This window comes from Oncorhynchus mykiss, chromosome 13 (assembly GCF_057628025.1).
Source record: "Oncorhynchus mykiss isolate SJ-2025 chromosome 13, ASM5762802v1, whole genome shotgun sequence".
NCBI lineage: Eukaryota > Metazoa > Chordata > Actinopteri > Salmoniformes > Salmonidae > Oncorhynchus > Oncorhynchus mykiss.
The window spans coordinates 4,830,736-4,851,228 of record NC_143034.1 but is presented as its reverse complement, the minus strand read 5'-3'; the positions used below and the strand labels follow the sequence as shown (position 1 = coordinate 4,851,228).

Here is a 20,493-nt window from a genome sequence, read left to right as displayed (position 1 = left end):
CCGCCCCTACACTCTAACCACTAGGCTACCCTGCCGCCCCTACACTCTAACCACTAGGCTACCCTGCCGCCCCTACACTCTAACCACTAGGCTACCCTGCCGCCCCTACACTCTAGCCACTAGGCTACCCTGCCGCCCCTACACTCTAACCACTAGGCTACCCTGCCGCCCCTACACTCTAACCACTAGGCTACCCTGCCTCCCCACCCCTCTGATGTATGGAATGATGTAGCTGTGCTGTGATGATTTCGAATCCTTGCACACAATCTGTGGCAAGCATGTAGGAGCAGTATAGACCTAGTCTGTTCATTATATACATTGCATTGTTATACTATGTAGGAGCAGTATAGACCTAGTCTGTTCATTATATACATTGCATTGTTATACTATGTAGGAGCAGTATAGACCTAGTCTGTTCATTATATACATTGCATTGTTATACTATGTAGGAGCAGTATAGACCTAGTCTGTTCATTATATACATTGCATTGTTATACTATGTAGGAGCAGTATAGACCTAGTCTGTTCATTATATACATTGCATTGTTATACTATGTAGGAGCAGTATAGACCTAGTCTGTTCATTATATACATTGCATTGTTTACTATGTAGGAGCAGTATAGACCTAGTCTGTTCGTTATATACATTGCATTGTTTACTATGTAGGAGCAGTATAGACCTAGTCTGTTCATTATATACATTGCATTGTTTACTATGTAGGAGCAGTATAGACCTAGTCTGTTCATTATATACATTGCATTGTTTACTATGTAGGAGCAGTATAGACCTAGTCTGTTCATTATATACATTGCATTGTTATACTATGTAGGAGCAGTATAGACCTAGTCTGTTCATTATATACATTGCATTGTTATACTATGTAGGAGCAGTATAGACCTAGTCTGTTCGTTATATACATTGCATTGTTTACTATGTAGGAGCAGTATAGACCTAGTCTGTTCGTTATATACATTGCATTGTTATACTATGTAGGAGCAGTATAGACCTAGTCTGTTCATCATATACATTGCATTGTTATACTATGTAGGAGCAGTATAGACCTAGTCTGTTCATTATATACATTGCATTGTTATACTATGTAGGAGCAGTATAGACCTAGTCTGTTCATTATATACATTGCATTGTTATACTATGTAGGAGCAGTATAGACCTAGTCTGTTCATTATATACATTGCATTGTTATACTATGTAGGAGCAGTATAGACCTAGTCTGTTCATTATATACATTGCATTGTTTACTATGTAGGAGCAGTATAGACCTAGTCTGTTCATTATATACATTGCATTGTTATACTATGTAGGAGCAGTATAGACCTAGTCTGTTCATTATATACATTGCATTGTTATACTATGTAGGAGCAGTATAGACCTAGTCTGTTCATTATATACATTGCATTGTTATACAATGTAGGAGCAGTATAGACCTAGTCTGTTCATTATATACATTGCATTGTTATACTATGTAGGAGCAGTATAGACCTAGTCTGTTCATTATATACATTGCATTGTTATACTATGTAGGAGCAGTATAGACCTAGTCTGTTCATTATATACATTGCATTGTTATACTATGTAGGAGCAGTATAGATCCAGCTGCATATTGTGAGATGATCTGTTTGATTTATATCCTAAATGCAGATGTGTAGTATAGTAGCCTGTTTTAAAAACTTGCTCATTAAAAATCTGTTCTGATCAACACATGCTTCTCTTTTGTACGTATCCATATAGTTTTTTAAATAAAAATACATGAAAAATAAAGAGTTTTGTCTGAAAATAAAATAAAGTTTTTTTACCACGTTCACGTGCTAGTCGGAACTAGGAAACTTGCGTTCAACTAATCAGCAAGTCAGGAATGTTTGAGTTTCCTAGTTCAGCGCATTACCAACTTCGGTCGGTAGTAAATGGTGTGGCCAGTGTGACGTATAATCTAGTGGACGGGACGCTTCCTCAACAACAGCTAGTCGGTTACCTTGGTAACCAACATACCCGAAACATTGAAGCTCTTAACCTTTTACTGCAAAGGGGGCTAAATCAGGGTCACACAGAGTGATTCTTGGTCGTCTCAAAACAAATACACTTTTAAATAAAAGTATACGTCTCACATACATGGTTTACGGGCAACAACAACAAAAGAAGACACGTTTTGGGTTTGTTTATTACACTCTATATACATCACAGAAGAAATATAACAAAACTGTTTGACATAGAAACACCAGATTTTTGTCGGGATGTTTGAATGAGCCTTTATTTACAATTAAATTCTGAAATACATTTAAATAAATAAATAATTGCAGCATAAATGACTGCAGGAAATGGCTACCGCGCTTTCTGTGTATATTTGCCGCTGTGTTTTAAACGCACTTCTCTCGGATATGGCTGGTTGTCCCATTTAATGTCATATTTACTTTGCTAGTAGCTAGCTGGCTTGCTTTGGTAGCAAGACACTAGACTATCAAATATATTTATAACTAGCAACCCACTGGGCACAGACGTCAATTCAACGTCTATTCCACTTTGGTTCAATTGTAATTTTCATTGAAATTACGTGTAAAGCCGAGACACTCCATTTCGTATGATATGTTACCAATCGTATGGTATGTATTAGTTTGTGGATGTCCATCCATTTCGTATGATATGTTACCAATTTCTATGCGTTGTGGCTAACATTAGCTAGGCTAGGGGTTGGGTTTATGGGGTTAAGGTTGGGGTTAAGCTAACAGGGTTGATTCCTAACGGGGTTTATTCATAATGTACAAATCCCTATTCAGCCTCTACATTTGCGTAGAGGAAATTAATATCTGTAAGAAGTAAGAGAACTGGTTATTTAACAATTATTATTTAACAATTATTTTTTTACGTTGTTTTCCAGAATATTGTTTTTGTTCAACTGTGTTACTCACTCCAGACAGCAGGTGACGATGAGTCTTTCAGGTGATACCTCTTCCGTGACGTATAATGTAGTGGACGGGATGTTTTTTCGACAACCGCAATTCATCCACCTCGGTAGAGTGCTAGCCAACATAAAACTAAAACATTGAAGCCTTTTGGCCATTTTTGTGTATAATAATCTCAGAGTTTTAAACACACTGTCTGCGTATTTACAAATTACTCTATTTAATGTACTATTTACGTTGTTAGCTCTCTAGCTAAGTAACATTAGGCTAATGCTAACTAGCTTTCTAACATCCTCGACCATGAGTTCACTAAGCTACTCCCTCCCTGCTAAAGAAGAGGAGAAAGAAGCACCCGTGAAAGAGGAGAAGGAAGAGGAGGCTGTCACAGTTAAACAAGAAGTAGAGGATGAGGCTGTTACAGTGAAAGAGGAAGAAGTTACGGTGAAAGAAGAGGAAGAATCTTTAAGAGTGAAAGAGGGAATGAAGGAGGAGGGGGAGATTACTGTCACATTGGAGGAGACTGGAGATCTGATTAACACCAGTAAGTGCTGTTTTAAAAACAGTGGAACAAACTCTGTAGTTATTTTAACAATTGAACTAATGTGCAGTGTTAAAGACTGCCGTCAAGTGCTTCGTGCTTCTACACCTGCATTGCTTGCTGTTTGGGGTTTTATGCTGGGTTTCTGTACAGCACTTTGAGATATCAGCTGATGTAAGACGAGCTATATAAATACATTTGATTTGGTCAAATGAGCCGTAATTCGCAAAAGGCGGTCAAGTCACCCATCTGTTTCTGCCTGAATTTTCTTTTAAGTGGATAGACGACACTTTACGGTAGCGCGTGTTTTCTGTGAGGGGAAACTGAGTCGGGGGTTTTCTAATGCGCAGATAGAAACGACAGCTACAAATTATTCCAAGCAAACAGTTTCACGCGTATTCAATCTTCCATAATCAAAAAGATACCAAATCGTTTAGTTCATTTTCGCACCTTTTTATTTTTTTACTGTTACCTTTATTTCACTAGACATGTCAGTTAATAAGAACAAAATGCTATTTTCAATGGCGGCCTAGGAACAGTGGGTTCAACAACAACTGCCTTGTTCAGTGGCAGAACGACATATTTTTACCTTGTCAGCTCAGGGATTTGATCTTGCAACCTTTCGGTTACTGGTCCAATGATCTATCCGCCCCACTGGGCTACCTGCCGACCTTAACAAAAATGAATTTGGTATCAGGGGTAGAGTGAGTCTGCTTCATCAAGTACTGAGTTAAGGGTCTGAATACTTATGTAAATCAGTTCCAGATTTTGTTTAAATACATTTGCAAAAATGTATACAAACCTGTTTTCGCTTTGTCATTGTGGGTTATTGTGTGTAGAATAAAAATCTTAGTAAAATAAATGTAATCCTTTTTAGAACAAGAATGTAATGTAACAAAATGTGGAAAAAGTCAAGGGGTCTGTATAAAAGAGTGCAAAATATCCAATCAGAAATTATTATTTTCTCTGTTGAACATTGGATGATCTGGGCCAATAGCTGAAGTCTATTTTTTATAGCGGACACTCGGGTGTCTTATTGCTCACATGTTCTATTTTCTCTCCATTTGATCCAGTGTTGAGGCTCAGCGGAGTGGATGTGTTGTTTCCTACCTTCACCACCTGGGGGCGGTGATACGACTTGGTCTATTAAGACACTCAGTTTAATGCCGGTTAGATTTATCGTGCCGCGCTATTTCATGATCAAACAATAGATACATCTAACAGGGCTTTATCAGAAAGTTAGTTGTTTTTGAATAACCTAAAACATGGGAACCCTCAAGTAATAATGAGAGAGAGAAGGAAGATATAAAAATCACATGAGAAATTTGAACAAACCTTTATAACAAAGCATTATCAAGACAGAAATTATGCATGCAAGCCCCGCCCCCAATTGGAACCAAACGACCAAAAAATAACCTACTAATTTAAATATCATAACAGCATTAAGACAAAATTCAAGTTATGCCGAGTATTTTCCAAACTGTTCTAATGAAGTGTTTAAAATCCTAATGTTGCAGTTTTTTAAATGTGAATAATTTTGGAATAGTCTGATTCTATGCTATTTGTCAATCACATATATATATATTCAGAATGACAAATCTCACAAGAAGTGAGATTGAGAAAACAATACCAAGATGGAAAAATTCAATGAGGAGTGAAAAGCAAACTGAGGCTACAGCAAAGGAAAGCTGAGGAAATAAATGATGCGTCGTTGGCCTAGGTCTATTAGATAACCAGATAGGGCTACTACACAGCTCATTACTACCACAGATAACCACATAGGGCTACTACACAGCTCATTACTACCACAGATAACCAGATAGGGCTACTACACAGCTCATTACTACCACAGATAACCAAATAGGGCTACTACACAGCTCATTACTACCACAGATAACCACATAGGGCTACTACACAGCTCATTACTACCACAGATAACCACATAGGGCTACTACACAGCTCATTACTACCACAGATAATCAGATAGGGCTACTACACAGCTTATTACTACCACAGATAACCACATAGACCTTGGCTACTACACAGCTCATTACTACCACAGATAATCAGATAGGGCTACTACACAGCTCATTACTACCACAGATAATCAGATAGGGCTACTACACAGCTCATTACTACCACAGATAACCAGATAGGGCTACTACACAGCTCATTACCACCACAGCTCCTTCCTGTAGCAATGCAAGTCATTTTCAGTCAACCTTCAGCTTTTGGAAAAGTAGAAAATGACTCCTACTTATTCAAATTACACCAAGATTCTTTTAAATTAGATTTTTTTTTGTAATCTGGCCTCGGGTTATTTAATCACATGTATTTATAAAGCCCTTTTTACATCAGCCGATGTCACAAAATGCTGTACAGAAACCCAGCCTAAAACCCCAAACAGCAAGCAATGCAGATGTAGAAGCACGGTGGCTAGAAAAACTCCCTAGAAAGGCCGGAATCTAGGAAGAAACCTAGAGAGGAACCAGGCTCTGAGGGGTGGCCAGTCCTCTTCTGGCTGTGCCAGGTGGAGATTATAACATTACATGGCCAAGATGTTCAAACGATCATAGATGACCAGCAGGGTCAAATAATAATATTGAGGGATCTGATTTGAATTCAACCTCCTCGCAAGATAGTTGTGGAGGTTTCATTCAGGTCTCTATTTAAATAAACACTATGTATTTTGCAGGAGAAAGACCAGACTCAGAGGAACCAGAGACGTCCAAACCAGCAAGACGACACCACTGCTCCCACTGTGGAAAGGGTTTTAACCAGTTAGGGGACCTGAAAACACATGAGAGAATACATACAGGAGAAAAGCCATACCACTGTTCCAAGTGTGAAAAAGGTTTTAACCAGTTAGGAAACTTGAAGCGGCATGAGAGAATACATACAGGAGAAAAGCCATACCACTGCTCCCACTGTGGAAAGGGTTTTAACCAGTTGTGGGACCTGAAAGGCCACAAGACTTTGCACACAGCGGAGAAGCCTTATCACTGCTCCCTTTGCGGAAAGAGTTTTACAGTGTTAGGGAGCTTGAAAATACATGAGATAAATCACACAAGGGAGAAGCCTTACCACTGCTCCCAGTGTGAAAACAGTTTTACCGAGTTAGGGAGCCTGAAAATACACGAGAGAATACACACAGGAGAGAAGCCTTACTACTGCTCCCAGTGTGGAAAGAGATTTACCCAGTTAGGAAGTCTGAAAGAGCATAAGATACTGCATACAAGGGAGAAGCCTTACCCCTGCTCCCTTTGTGTAAAGAGATTTTCCTCATCAGGGTGCCTGAAAAGACATGAGAGGACACACACAGGCGATAAACCTTTCCAATGCTCCCAGTGTGGAAAGAGTTTTTCCTTGTTAGCGAGCCTGAAAAGACATGAGAGGACACACACAGGAAATAAGACTCATCACTGCCCCCAGTGTGGAAAGAGTTTTAACCTTAAAGAATACCTGAAAGTGCATGAGAGAATACACACAGGGGAGAAGCTAGAGAAGCATTTCCACTGCTCCCAGTGTGGAAAGAGTTTTTCCTTGTTAGCGAGCCTGAAAAGACATGTGAGGACACACACAGGAAATAAGCCTCATCACTGCTCCCAGTGTGGAAAGAGTTTTAAGCTGAAAGGACAACTGAACCAGCATGAGAGAATACACACAGGGGAGAAGCCATACCACTGCTCCCAATGTGAAAATAGTTTTTCCTGGTTAGGGGACCTGAGAAGACATGAGAGGACGCACACGGGAGAGAAGCCTCATCACTGCTCCCAGTGTGGAAAGAGTTTTACCCAGTTAAGACACATGAAAAGACATGAGATAATACACACAGGAGATACGAACGTAGGCTGAACAGTGGGACATAGGACAGATGTAGGCTGAACAGTAGGACATAGGACAGGTGTAGGCTGAACAGTGTAACAGAGGACAGATGAAGGCCCAATTAATGATGGGTCAGTAGTCCCCAGACACTCCGAATGTGTCTCGACTTTCGTTTTTTTTCCTCCTGCATGTATTATAAAGGATTGTGTTTGTGGATGTGTTTTCGCGGTGAGGGTTTGGTTTGTGCCCTAGCACAGCTGATTCAAATAACCAACTCATCATCAAGCTTTTCTTATTTGAATGGGCTGTGTAGTGTTAGAGGACCTGAACAAATACAGAGGTTTTGTTCTGGCTGTTGTTTTTGACTGAGAATTGTTCTGACTTTTCTCTTTTCCTTTAAGTTGTTGAAATGTTTCCCGGAATCACTGACCTTCACATCTTAAAGTAATGATGGACTATCGTTTAGCTATCTTCAGTATACCACCCCTACCTTGTCACAACACAACTGATTGGCTCAAACACATTAAGAAGGAAAGAAATTGCACAAATTAACTTTTAACAAGGCACACCTGTTAATTGAAATACATTCCGGGTGACATCCTCATGAAGCTGGTTGAGAGAATGCCAAGAGTGTGCGAAGCTGTCATCAAGACAAAGGGTGGCTACTTTGAAGAATCTCAAATATATTTAGATTTGTTTAACACTTTTTTGGCTACGAAATGATTCCATATGTGTTATTTCATAGTTTTGATGTCTTCACTATTATTCTACAATGTATAAAGTACTAAAAATAAATAAAAACCCTTGAATGAGTAGGTGTGTCCAAACTTTGACTGGTATATACAGTGCCTTGCGAAAGTATTCTGCCCCCTTGAACTTTGCGACCTTTTGCCACATTTCAGGCTTCAAACATAAAGATATAAAACTGTATTTTTTTGTGAAGAATCAACAACAAGTGGGACACAATCATGAAGTGGAACGACATTTATTGGATATTTCAAACTTTTTTAACAAATCAAAAACTGAAAAATTGGGCGTGCAAAATTATTCAGCCCCCTTAAGTTAATACTTTTTAGCGCCACCTTTTGCTGTAATTACAGCTGTAAGTCGCTTGGGGTATGTCCCTATCAGTTTTGCACATCGAGAGACTGAAATTTTTTCCCATTCCTCCTTGCAAAACAGCTCGAGCTCAGTAAGGTTGGATGGAGAACATTTGTGAACAGCAGTTTTCAGTTCTTTCCACAGATTCTTGATTGGATTCAGGTCTGGACTTTGACTTGGCCATTCTAACACCTGGATATGTTTATTTTTGAACCATTCCATTGTAGATTTTGCTTTATGTTTTGGATCATTGTCTTGTTGGAAGACAAATCTCCGTCCCAGTCTCAGGTCTTTTGCAGACTCCATCAGGTTTTCTTCCAGAATGGTCCTGTATTTGTCTCCATCCATCTTCCCATCAATTTTAACCATCTTCCCTGTCCCTGCTGAAGAAAAGCAGGCCCAAACCATGATGCTGCCACCACCATGTTTGACAGTGAGGATGGTGTGTTCAGGGTGATGAGCTGTGTTGCTTTTACGCCAAACATAACGTTTTGCATTGTTGCCAAAAAGTTCAATTTTGGTTTCATCTGACCAGAGCACCTTCTTCCACATGTTTGGTGTGTCTCCCAGGTGGCTTGTGGCAAACTTTAAACAACACTTTTTATGGATATCTTTAAGAAATGGCTTTCTTCTTGCCACTCTTCCATAAAGGCCAGATTTGTGCAATATACGACTGATTGTTGTCCTATGGACAGAGTCTCCCACCTCAGCTGTAGATCTCTGCAGTTCATCCAGAGTGATCATGGGCCTCTTGGCTGCATCTCTGATCAGTCTTCTCCTTGTATGAGCTGAAAGTTTAGAGGGACGGCCAGGTCTTGGTAGATTTGCAGTGGTCTGATACTCCTTCCATTTCAATATTATCGCTTGCACAGTGCTCCTTGGGATATTTAAAGCTTGGGAAATCTTTTTGTATCCAAATCCGGCTTTAAACTTCTTCACAACAGTATCTCGGACCTGCCTGGTGGGTTCCTTGTTCTTCATGATGCTCTCTGCGCTTTTAACGGACCTCTGAGACTATCACAGTGCAGGTGCATTTATACGGAGACTTGATTACACACAGGTGGATTGTATTTATCATCATTAGTCATTTAGGTCAACATTGGATCATTCAGAGATCCTCACTGAACTTCTGGAGAGAGTTTGCTGCACTGAAAGGAAAGGGGCTGAATAATTTTGCACGCCCAATTTTTCAGTTTTTGATTTGTTAAGAAACAGACAGATTATTTCACTTATAATTCATAATATCTTTAGAAGCTTCTGATAGGCTAATTGACATAATTTGAGTCAATTGGAGGTGTACCTGTGGATGTATTTCAAGGCCTACCTTCGAACTCAGTGTCTCTTTGCTTGACATAATGGGAAAATAAAAAAAAAGCAGCCAAGACCTCAGAAAAAAATGGTAGACCACAAGTCTAGTTCGTCCTTGGGAGCAATTTACAAACGCCCTAAGGTACCACGTTCATCACGACAAATCTCATCGCGCACCAGCGACTCCTGTGGTGGGCCGGGCTAACCAAGGTTGCCAGGTGCACAGTGTTTCCTCCAACACATTGGTGCGGCTGGCTTCCGGGTTGGGTGCGCGCTGTGTTAAGAAGCAGTGCAGCTTGGTTGGGTTGTGTATCGGAGGATGCATGACTTTCAACCTTCGTCTCTCCCAAGCCCGTACGGGAGTTGTTGCAATGAGACAAGATAGTAGCTACTAACAATTGGATACCACGAAATTGGGGAAAACAACAACAAAAAAGACCGACCGAAGGCGGTTGTCAATCCAGATTTCCATCGTTATCAGGGACTCGAGGCCAGTTCATCCTTCATGGAGTTAGATAGACCCTGGTGGAAAGAGGTGATCAGTTCCTCAGTATTACACCCACTCTCAGCGGCGACGCCTGTAGCATATTTAGGTTAGCATATTTCCCTTTCTACTTCCTGCCTGTGTCTTAAATACTGTGGTTTTAAAGAATGGGCCAATGGGTGATGAGACTTGGGCATTGGCTCCTCCTGGGTTGGAGTTGCCAATACAGGGCTAAAATTAAAGTGTACTACACCAGCTCCGACGCTGGACTTATGTGGCAGGGCTTGCATACTATTACAGACGACAAAGGGAAGCACAGCCGCGAGCTGCCCAGAGACACTAGCCTACCAGACGAGCTAAATCACTGCTATGCTCGCTTCGAGGCAAGCAACACTGAGGCATGCATGAGAGCATCAGCTGTTTCAGGCAACTGTGTGATCACGCTCTCCGTAGCCGACGTGAGTAATACCTTAAACAGGTCAACATTCACAAGGCCGCGGGGCCAGACGGACTACCGGGACGTGTACTCCAGGCATGCGCTGACCAACTGGCAGGTGTCTTCACTGACATTTTCAACATGTCCCTGATTGAGTCTGTAATACCAACATGTTTCAAGCAGACCACCATAGTCTTTGTGCCCAAGAACACTAAGGCAACCCGCTTAAATGACTACAGACCCGTAGCACTCACGTATGTAGCCGTGAAGTGCTTTGAAAGGCTGGTAATGGCTCATATCATCACCATTATCCAAGAAACCCTAGAACCACTCAAATTTGCACACCGCCCAAACAGATCCATAGATGATGCTATCTCTATTGCACTCCACACTGCCCTTTCCCACCTGGACAAAAGGAACACCTACGTGAGAATGCTATTCATTGACAACTGCTCAGCGTTCAACACCATAGTTCCCTCAAAGCTCATCACTAAGCTAAGGATCCTAGGACTAAACACCTCCCTCTGGAACTGGATCCTGGACTTCCTGACTGGCCACCCCCAGGTGGTAAGAGTAAGTAACAACACATCTGCCACGCTGATCCTCAACACTGGAGCCCCTCAAGGGTGCTTTCTCAGTTCCCTCCTTTACTCCCTGTTCACCCATGACTGTGTGGCCAGGCACGACTCCAAAACCATCATTAAGTTTGCAGACAACAAAACAGTGGTAAGCCTGATCACCGACAACGACGAGACAGCCTATAGGGAGGAGGTCCCTATAGGCCACCTGGCTGGGTGGTGCCAGAATAACAAACGATCCCTCAGCGTAACCAAGACTAAGGAGATGATTGTGGACTACAGGAAAAAGAGGACCGAGCAGGCCCCCATTCTCATCGACGGGGCTGTACAACAAAACCTATTCCCCCTCAGGAGACTAAAAAGATTTGGCATGGGTCCTCAGATCCTCAAAAGGTTCTACAGCTGCAACATCGAGAGTGTGGCTGCATCACTACCTGGTACGGCAACTGCTCGGCCTCCGACTTCAAGGCGCTACAGAGGGTAGTGCGAACGGCCCAGTAAATCACTGGGGCAAAGCTGCCTGCCATCCAGGACTTCTACACCAGGCGGTGTCAGAGGAAGGCCAAAAAAATTGTCAAATACCCCAGACACCCCAGTCATAGACTGTTCTCTCTACTACCGCATGGCAAGCGGTACCAGAGTGCCAAGTCTAGGACCAAAAGGCATCTCAACAGCTTTTACCCCCAAACCATAAGACTCCTGAACAGGTAATCAAATGGCTATAATTTCATGTCATGATCAACCGTCATAATAAACCCAGTTATGATCAACCCTGTTATCATCTCAGGGTTGATTATATCAGGGTCGATCATGATAGGGTTTATTATGACAGTTGACCATGACAGGGTTGATCATGACAGGGTTTATGAATGACAGGGTTTATTATGATAGTTGACCATGACAGGGTTGATTATGACAGGGTTTATTTATGACAGGGTTTATTAATGACAAGGTTTATTAATGACAGGGTTTATTAATGACAGGGTTTATTAATGACAGGGTTGATTATGACAGGGTTTATTAATGACAGGGTTTATTAATAGCAGGGTTGAACAAGACATGGTTTATTAATGACAGGGTTTATTAATAACAGGGTTTAATGACAGGGTTTATTAATTACAAGGTTTATTAATGACAGGGTTGAACATGACAGGGTTTATTAATGACAGGGTTTATTAATGACAGGGTTTATTATAACAGGGTTGATCATGACAGGGTTTACTATAACAGGGTTTACCATAACAGGGTTTATTAATAACAGGGTTTATTAATAACAGGTGTTATCATAACAGGGTTTATTATAACAGGGTTTATTATAACAGGGTTTACTATAACAGGTGTTATCATAACAGGGTTTATTATAACAGGGTTTATTATAACAGGGTTTACTATAACAGGGTTTATTATAACAGGGTTTACTATAACAGGGTTTACTATGACATGGCTTACTATAACAGGGTTTACTATAACAGGGTTTATTATAACAGGGTTTACTATAACAGGGTTTATTATAACAGGGATTATTATAACAGGGTTTATTATAACAGGGTTTATTATAACAGGGTTTCTTATAACAGGGTTTATTAATAATAGGGTTTATTTGTAACAGGGTTGATTCGTAACAGGTTTGTTGATAATGTACCTTTCCCTATTCAGCCTCTACATCTGCGTAAATGAAATTATCTGTAAGAAGTAAGAGAACTGGTTATTTAACAATTATTTGTTTACGTTGTTTTCCAGAAGTTTTTGTTCAACTGTGTTACCCACTCCAGTCAGCAGGCGGCGATATGAGACTTTCAGGTGATGCTTCTTGCGTGACGTATAATGTACGGGACGGGATGTTTTTTCAACAACAACAATTCATCCACCTCGGTAGCGTGCTATAGCCAACATAAAACCACAACATTGAAGCTCTTTAGGCAAAGTATATTAACCTCAGTGTTTTAAACACACTGTCAGAGTAACGTTAACTAGTAAATAGGCATTTTAATTTAGCATTTACGTTATTAGCTATCTGGCTAAGTAACACTCGGCTAATGCTAACTAGCTTACTAGCTAACATCCTCGACCATGAACTCACTAAGCTACTCCCTCCCTGTTAAAGAAGAGGAGGTCTGCTGGACGGAGAAAGATGTTCTCGTGAAAGAGGAGAAGGAAGAGGAGGCTGTTATATTTAAACAAGAAGTAGAGGGTGAGACTGTTACAGTTAAACAAGAAGTAGAGGGTGAAGCTGTTACAGTGAAAGAAGAGGAGAAAGACGTGAAAGAGGAAGAAGTTACAGTGAAAGAAGAGGAAGAATCTTTAAGAGTGAAAGAGGAGGATGCAGTTTTTGGAATGGAGGAGGAGGAGGGGGAGATAACTGTCACGTTGGAGGAGGAAGGGAAGACTGGAGATCTGATTAACACGAGTAAGTACTATTTTAAAAACACTGTGTTTCTATCAGACTGTTTCTGTCCAGAGTTTTTCTGACTGTGTAGTTGTTGAACTGTGTTACTAATGTGTCGTGTTAAAGACTGCCGACATTCGCAAAAACGCTGTCAAGCCACCCACTCTTCTGTTTCCGCCTGCATTTTCTTACACCGAGATCATTCCGAAAGTTGTTATTGCATTTTGGGGACACCAAAACGACATTAATTTTCCAATGTGAATACACAACGCTTTATGGTACCGCGTGTTTTCTGATGGGAGACCGAGTCGGATGCTCTTTAAACATCTCGATCAGCATCATCTGCAATAAAAGTTTTTCAGGGATCTTTTTATTTCAGCTCGTGAAAGGTGGGACCCAACACTTTACATGGTTTATATTTGTTTTAAGTATATTTATAAAATGGGTGATACCCTTTTTTAAAGTACCTGGGACCCTGGACATTTGTCAAGTCTTGTTCCAGCCCATATGTGTACAAATAAGTGAAATCAAAAGGCTACTTTTGCGATATTAATATTATGCACCGATATTACATTTTTGTCCCGATATCCGTTATTTTCTTTGCCCAAAAAAACCTTTACCTATTACCGATACTAAACATTTTAGCGGCCTTTTAAGCCTTCTAATACAGTTCAATAGTTTAAACAAACACACTGACCGAAAGGTTATTTTGTTGGCATTTACGTATGTCCCCATTACCAGTAAAAAAAACATAATTAAAACCTATTTCTTTCACTTAACTGTGCTGTGCTGTTTTGTTGTTCGTTTGTTCAGTCGTTTCATTCTCAGCCAAGATTTCATCATACATCATAGAAGCAGGGAAGTTTCAGCATCAGTCGGTCCGTGGCCTCTCTTCCTTGAGTTGTCTCGCTGAAAATGTTCTTTCACTTTCAAATGACTACTGGACATGAACTTGTTCAGTTGTTGGAAGTGACGTAGGTAGATGAAGTGTGCGCTTAGTATTTTTCTGCTTTTGTTCTGTGTAGCGCTGTATTTTTCGTGGCGTGATTACGTCATCTACCTACGTTATATAGGTATGTAGGTCATCTACCTACGTTATATAGGTATGTAGGTCATCTACCTACGTTATATAGGTCATCTACCTACGTTATATAGGTATGTAGGTCATCTACCTACGTTATATAGGTATGTAGGTCATCTACCTACGTTATATAGGTATGTAGGTCATCTACCTACGTTATATAGGTATGTAGGTCATCTACCTACGTTATATAGGTATGTAGGTCATCTACCTACGTTATATAGGTCATCTACCTACGTTATATAGGTATGTAGGTCATCTACCTACGTTATATAGGTATGTAGGTCATCTACCTACGTTATATAGGTATGTAGGTCATCTACCTACGTTATATAGGTATGTAAGTCATCTTTGACATCGTTTTTTTGGCATTTTTAGTTAATATTGGCCGATTTAAAAAAAAATATTCTTACCGATATATCACGCTTCCCTAATTAATATTAAAGTTTAATATTGAATACATTTACGTGAAAATGTGGGATGTGGGATAAATGGGATTCCTTTACTTGGGCAGTTACCAGTAGCCATTATTATTAATTTCCTTACCAATGGATCATTTTTTTTACCTCCTTTTTCTCCCCGGACTCTGCCCGGGATCGAACCTGGCTCTGTAGTGATGCCTCAAGCACTGCAGTGCCTTAGACCGCTGTGCCACTCGGGAGGCCCCATGGATCATTTTGGACCTGAATACATGGCAACAAACCTTCCCCTCAAAGGACACTTCTTCTATGGATGACATTTGGTTAAAATCCCCCATTACGGACGTTCTGCTCAAGTTTTACATTGAATATGTTGTTTTTAAATATAGGAATTGTTAAAGGGATACTATGTGATTCTGGCGTACGGAGTCCGATTAAACTCGTGCTAACACTAGAATGTCACAGTCTGTAAGATGTGTTTACCATCAAAGAGTGGGCCACCAACAAAACATTAATAACAATGGATCAAATGCAGCCTATGACATTGATTGAAATACTGTAGTCTACAATATACAGTGCCTTGCGAAAGTATTCGGCCCCCTTGAACTTTGCGACCTTTTGCCACATTTCAGGCTTCAAACATAAAGATATAAAACTGTATTTTTTTGTGAAGAATCAACAACAAGTGGGACACAATCATGAAGTGGAATGACATTTATTGGATATTTCAAACTTTTTTAACAAATCAAAAACTGAAAAATTGGGCGTGCAAAATTATTCAGCCCCCTTAAGTTAATACTTTGTAGCGCCACCTTTTGCTGCGATTACAGCTGTAAGTCGCTTGGGGTATGTCTCTATCAGTTTTGCACATCGAGAGACTGACATTTTTTCCCATTCCTCCTTGCAAAACAGCTCGAGCTCAGTGAGGTTGGATGGAGAGCATTTGTGAACAGCAGTTTTCAGTTCTTTCCACAGATTCTCGATTGGATTCAGGTCTGGACTTTGACTTGGCCATTCTAACACCTGGATATGTTTATTTTTGAACCATTCCATTGTAGATTTTGCTTTATGTTTTGGATCATTGTCTTGTTGGAAGACACATCTCCGTCCCAGTCTCAGGTCTTTTGCAGACTCCATCAGGTTTTCTTCCAGAATGGTCCTGTATTTGGCTCCATCCATCTTCCCATCAATTTTAACCATCTTCCCTGTCCCAGCTGAAGAAAAGCAGGCCAGAACCATGATGCTGCCATCACCATGTTTGACAGTGGGTATGGTGTGTTCAGGGTGATGAGCTGTGTTGCTTTTACGCCAAACATAACGTTTTGCATTTTTGCCAAAAAGTTCAATTTTGGTTTCATCTGACCAGAGCACCTTCTTCCACATGTTTGGTGTGTCTCCCAGGTGGCTTGTGGCAAACTTTAAACAACACTTTTTATGGATATCTTTAAGAAATTGCTTTCTTCTTGCCACTCTTCCATAAAGGCCAAATTTGTGCAATATACGACTGATTGTTGTCCTATGGACAGAGTCTCCCACCTCAGCTGTAGATCTCTGCAGTTCATCCAGAGTGATCATGGGCCTCTTGGCTGCATCTCTGATCAGTCTTCTCCTTGTATGAGCTGAAAGTTTAGAGGGACGGCCAGGTCTTGGTAGATTTGTAGTGGTCTGATACTCCTTCCATTTCAATATTATCGCTTGCACAGTGCTCCTTGGGATGTTTAAAGCTTGGGAAATCTTTTTGTATCCAAATCCGGCTTTAAACTTCTTCACAACAGTATCTCGGACCTGCCTGGTGTGTTCCTTGTTCTTCATGATGCTCTCTGCGCTTTTGACGGACCTCTGAGACTATCACAGTGCAGGTGCATTTATACGGAGACTTGATTACACACAGGTGGATTGTATTTATCATCATTAGTCATTTAGGTCAACATTGGATCATTCAGAGATCCTCACTGAACTTCTGGAGAGAGTTTGCTGCACTGAAAGTAAAGGGGCTGAATAATTTTGCACGCCCAATTTTTCAGTTTTTGATTTGTTAAAAAAGTTTGAAATATCCAATAAATGTCGTTCCACTTCATGATTGTGTCCTACTTGTTGTTGATTCTTCACAAAAAAATACAGTTTTATATCTTTATGTTTGAAGCCTGAAATGTGGCAAAAGGTCGCAAAGTTCAAGGGGGGCGAATACTTTCGCAAGGCACTGTATATTATTATAGAGCTCTGCTCAGCCTAACGACACGACATTATCTATTATTATAGAGCTCTGCTCAGCCTATAAACATGACATTATCTATAATTATAGAGCTATGCTCAGCCTGAAGACATGACATTATCTATTATTATAGAGCTCTGCTCAGCCTAAAAACACAACATTCCATGAGAGCAAGATTCTAGTTGGAACTCTACATCTTTTATTTTAAATTATTGAGGGATCTGATTTAGATTTAACCTCCTAGCAAGAGAGTTGTGGAGGTTTCATTCAGTTCTCTATTTAAATAAACACTCTGTCTTTGGCAGGAGAAAGACCAGACTCAGAGGAACCAGAGACGTCCAAACCGGCAAAACAACACAACTGTTCCCACTGTGGAAAGGGTTTTAACCATGTAAGGGACCTGAAACGACATGAGAGAATACACACAGGGGAGAAGCCTTTCCAATGCTCCCAGTGTGGAAAAAGTTTTTCCTTGTTAGCGAGCCTGAAACGACATGAGAGGACACACACAGGAGAGAAGCCTCATCACTGCTCCCAGTGTGGAAAGAGTTTTACCCAGTTAGGACACCTGAAAGTGCACGAGAGGATACACACAGGGGAGAAGCCCTACCACTGCTCCCAATGTGGAAAGAGTTTTAACCGGAAAGAATCCCTGAAAGAGCATGAAAGAATTCACACAGTGCAGAAGCAAGAGAAGCCGTACCACTGCTCCCACTGTGTAAAGGGTTTTAACCAGTTAGGGGACCTGAAAATGCATGAGAGAATACACACAGGCGATAAATCTTTCCAATGCTTCCAGTGTGGAAAGAGTTTTTCCGCATCAGGGTGCCTGAAAAGACATGAGAGAACACACACAGGGGGAAAACCTCATCACTGCTCCCAGTGTGGAAAGAGTTTTAACCGGAACGAACACCTGAAAGAGCATGAGAGAATACACACAGGAGACAAGCCCTACCACTGCTCCCAATGTAAAAAGAGTTTTGCCTGGTTAGGACACATGAGAAGACATGAGAGAATACACACAGGAGATAAGGATGTAGGCTGCTGAACAGTGGGACATGGGACAGATAAAGGCTGCTGAACAGTGGGTCATAGAACAGATGTAGGCTGAACAGTGGGACATAGGACAGATGTAGACTGAACAGTGGGACATAGGACAGATGTAGACTGAACAGTGGGACATAGGACAGATGTAGGCTGAACAGTGGGGCATAGGACAGATGTAGGCTGAACAGTGGGGCATAGGACAGATGTAGGCTGAACAGTGGGTCATAGAACAGATGAAGGCCCAATACATGGTGGGACAGTAGTCCCCAGAGACTCTGAATGTGTCTGGACTTTCCAGTGTTTTCCCTCCTGCATGTATTATAAAGTATTGTGTTTGTGGATGTGTTTTCTGGATGAGGGTTTGGTTTGTGCCCTAGCACAGCTGATTCAAATAACCAACTCATCATCAAGCTTTTTCTTGATGTGTGTTAGAGGACCTGAAATCACATGAGAGAATATAGAGTCTTTGTTATAATCTCCACCCGGCACAGACAGAAGAGGACTGGCCACCCCACATAGCCTGGTTCCTCTCTAGGTTTCTTCCTAGGTTTTGGCCTTTCTAGGGAGTTTTTCATGAGAGAATATAGAGGCTTTGACTGTTGTTTTTGACTGAGAATATTTCTTGTTTTTCTCTTTTCCTTTAATGGTTGAAATGTTTCGGGTTCACTGACCTTCATGTCTTAAAGTAATGATGGACTGTTGCTTCTCTTTGCTTATTTGAGATGTTCTTGCCATAATATGGACTTGGTCTTTTACCCAATAGGGCTGTCTTCCCCCCTACCTTGTCACACAACACAACTGATTGGCTTAAAACGCATTAAGAAATTTCACAAATTAACTTTTAACAAGGCACACCTGTTAATTGAAATGCATTCCAGGTGACTACCTCATGAAGCTGGTCGAGTTGTGTTATGTTGTGGGTTGTGTTATGTTGTGGGTTGTGTTGTGTTGTGGGCTGTGTTGTGTTGTGGGCTGTGTTATGTTGTGGGTTGTGTTATGTTGTGGGCTGTGTTATGTTGTGTTATGTTGTGGGCTGTGTTATGTTGTGGGCTGTGTTATGTTGTGGGTTGTGTTATGTTGTGGGCTGTGTTATGTTGTGGGCTGTGTTATGTTGTGCTATGTTGTGGGCTGTGTTATGTTGTGTTATGTTGTGGGCTGTGTTATGTTGTGGGTTGTGTTATGTTGTGGGCTGTGTTATGTTGTGGGTTGTGTTATGTTGTGGGCTGTGTTATGTTGTGGGTTGTGTTATGTTGTGGGCTGTGTTATGTTGTGTTATGTTGTGTTATGTTGTGGGCTGTGTTGTGTTGTGGGTTGTGCTATGTTGTGTTATGTTGTGGGCTGTGTTATGTTGTGGGCTGTGTTATGTTGTGGGCTGTGTTATGTTGTGTTATGTTGTGGGCTGTGTTATGTTGAGGGCTGTGTTATGTTGTGGGCTGTGCTATGTTGTGTTATGTTGTGGGCTGTGTTATGTTGTGGGCTGTGTTATGTTGTGGGCTGTGTTATGTTGTGGGCTGTGTTATGTTGTGTTATGTTATGGGCTGTGTTATGTTGAGGGTTGTGTTATGTTGTGGGCTGTGTTATGTTGTGGGCTGTGTTATGTTATGGGCTGTGTTATGTTGTGGGCTGTGTTATGTTGTGCTATGTTGTGGGCTGTGTTATGTTGTGGGTTGTGTTATGTTGTGGGCTGTGTTATGTTGTGGGCTGTGTTATGTTGTGCTATGTTGTGGGCTGTGTTATGTTGTGGGCTGTGTTATGTTGTGTTATGTTGTGGGCTGTGCTATGTTGTGGGCTGTGTTATGTTGTGGGCTGTGTTATGTTGTGTTATGTTGTGGGCTGTGTTATGTTGTGGGTTGTGTTATGTTGTGGGCTGTGTTGTGTTGTGGGTTGTGCTATGTTGTGGGCTGTGTTGTGTTGTGGGCTGTGTTGTGGGCTGTGTTATGTTGTGGGCTGTGTTATGTTGTGGGCTGTGTTATGTTGTGGGCTGTGTTATGTTGTGGGCTGTGTTATGTTGTGGGCTGTGTTATGTTGTGGGCTGTGTTATGTTGTGGGCTGTGTTATGTTGTGGGCTGTGTTATGTTGTGGGCTGTGTTATGTTGTGGGTTGTGTTATGTTGTGGGCTGTGTTATGTTATGTTGTGGGCTGTGTTATGTTGTGGGCTGTGT

General features: G+C 41.1%; 2 protein-coding genes across 2 annotated transcripts; both read left to right on the top strand.

Moving 5' to 3' along the window:
- Positions 1–2,962: 2,962 nt before the first annotated feature.
- LOC118948170 (uncharacterized) lies at positions 2,963–8,092 on the top strand. Its single transcript, XM_036973159.2, has 2 exons — positions 2,963–3,457; positions 6,150–8,092. Exons 1-2 carry the CDS (start codon positions 3,187–3,189, stop codon positions 7,307–7,309), a joined length of 1,431 nt encoding a protein of 476 aa, XP_036829054.2. The 5' UTR covers positions 2,963–3,186; the 3' UTR covers positions 7,310–8,092.
- Positions 8,093–13,000: 4,908 nt separating this feature from the next.
- Positions 13,001–19,221, top strand: LOC110495090 (uncharacterized). Its single transcript, XM_036947956.2, has 2 exons — positions 13,001–13,593; positions 17,590–19,221. The coding sequence occupies exons 1-2, from the start codon at positions 13,257–13,259 to the stop codon at positions 18,330–18,332; spliced, it is 1,080 nt and encodes a 359-aa protein (XP_036803851.2). The 5' UTR covers positions 13,001–13,256; the 3' UTR covers positions 18,333–19,221.
- The last annotated feature ends 1,272 nt before the right edge of the window (positions 19,222–20,493 follow it).

Excerpts from the sequence above, each read along its gene's own strand:
- LOC110495090 (XM_036947956.2), top strand. The coding sequence starts at position 13,257 with ATGAACTCACTAAGCTACTCCCTCCCTGTTAAAGAAGAGGAGGTCTGC. Across the intron at positions 13,594-17,589 it reads TGGAGATCTGATTAACACGA|GAGAAAGACCAGACTCAGAG; the intron begins GTAAGTACTATT and ends TGTCTTTGGCAG.
- LOC118948170 (XM_036973159.2), top strand. The coding sequence starts at position 3,187 with ATGCTAACTAGCTTTCTAACATCCTCGACCATGAGTTCACTAAGCTAC. Across the intron at positions 3,458-6,149 it reads TGGAGATCTGATTAACACCA|GAGAAAGACCAGACTCAGAG; the intron begins GTAAGTGCTGTT and ends TGTATTTTGCAG.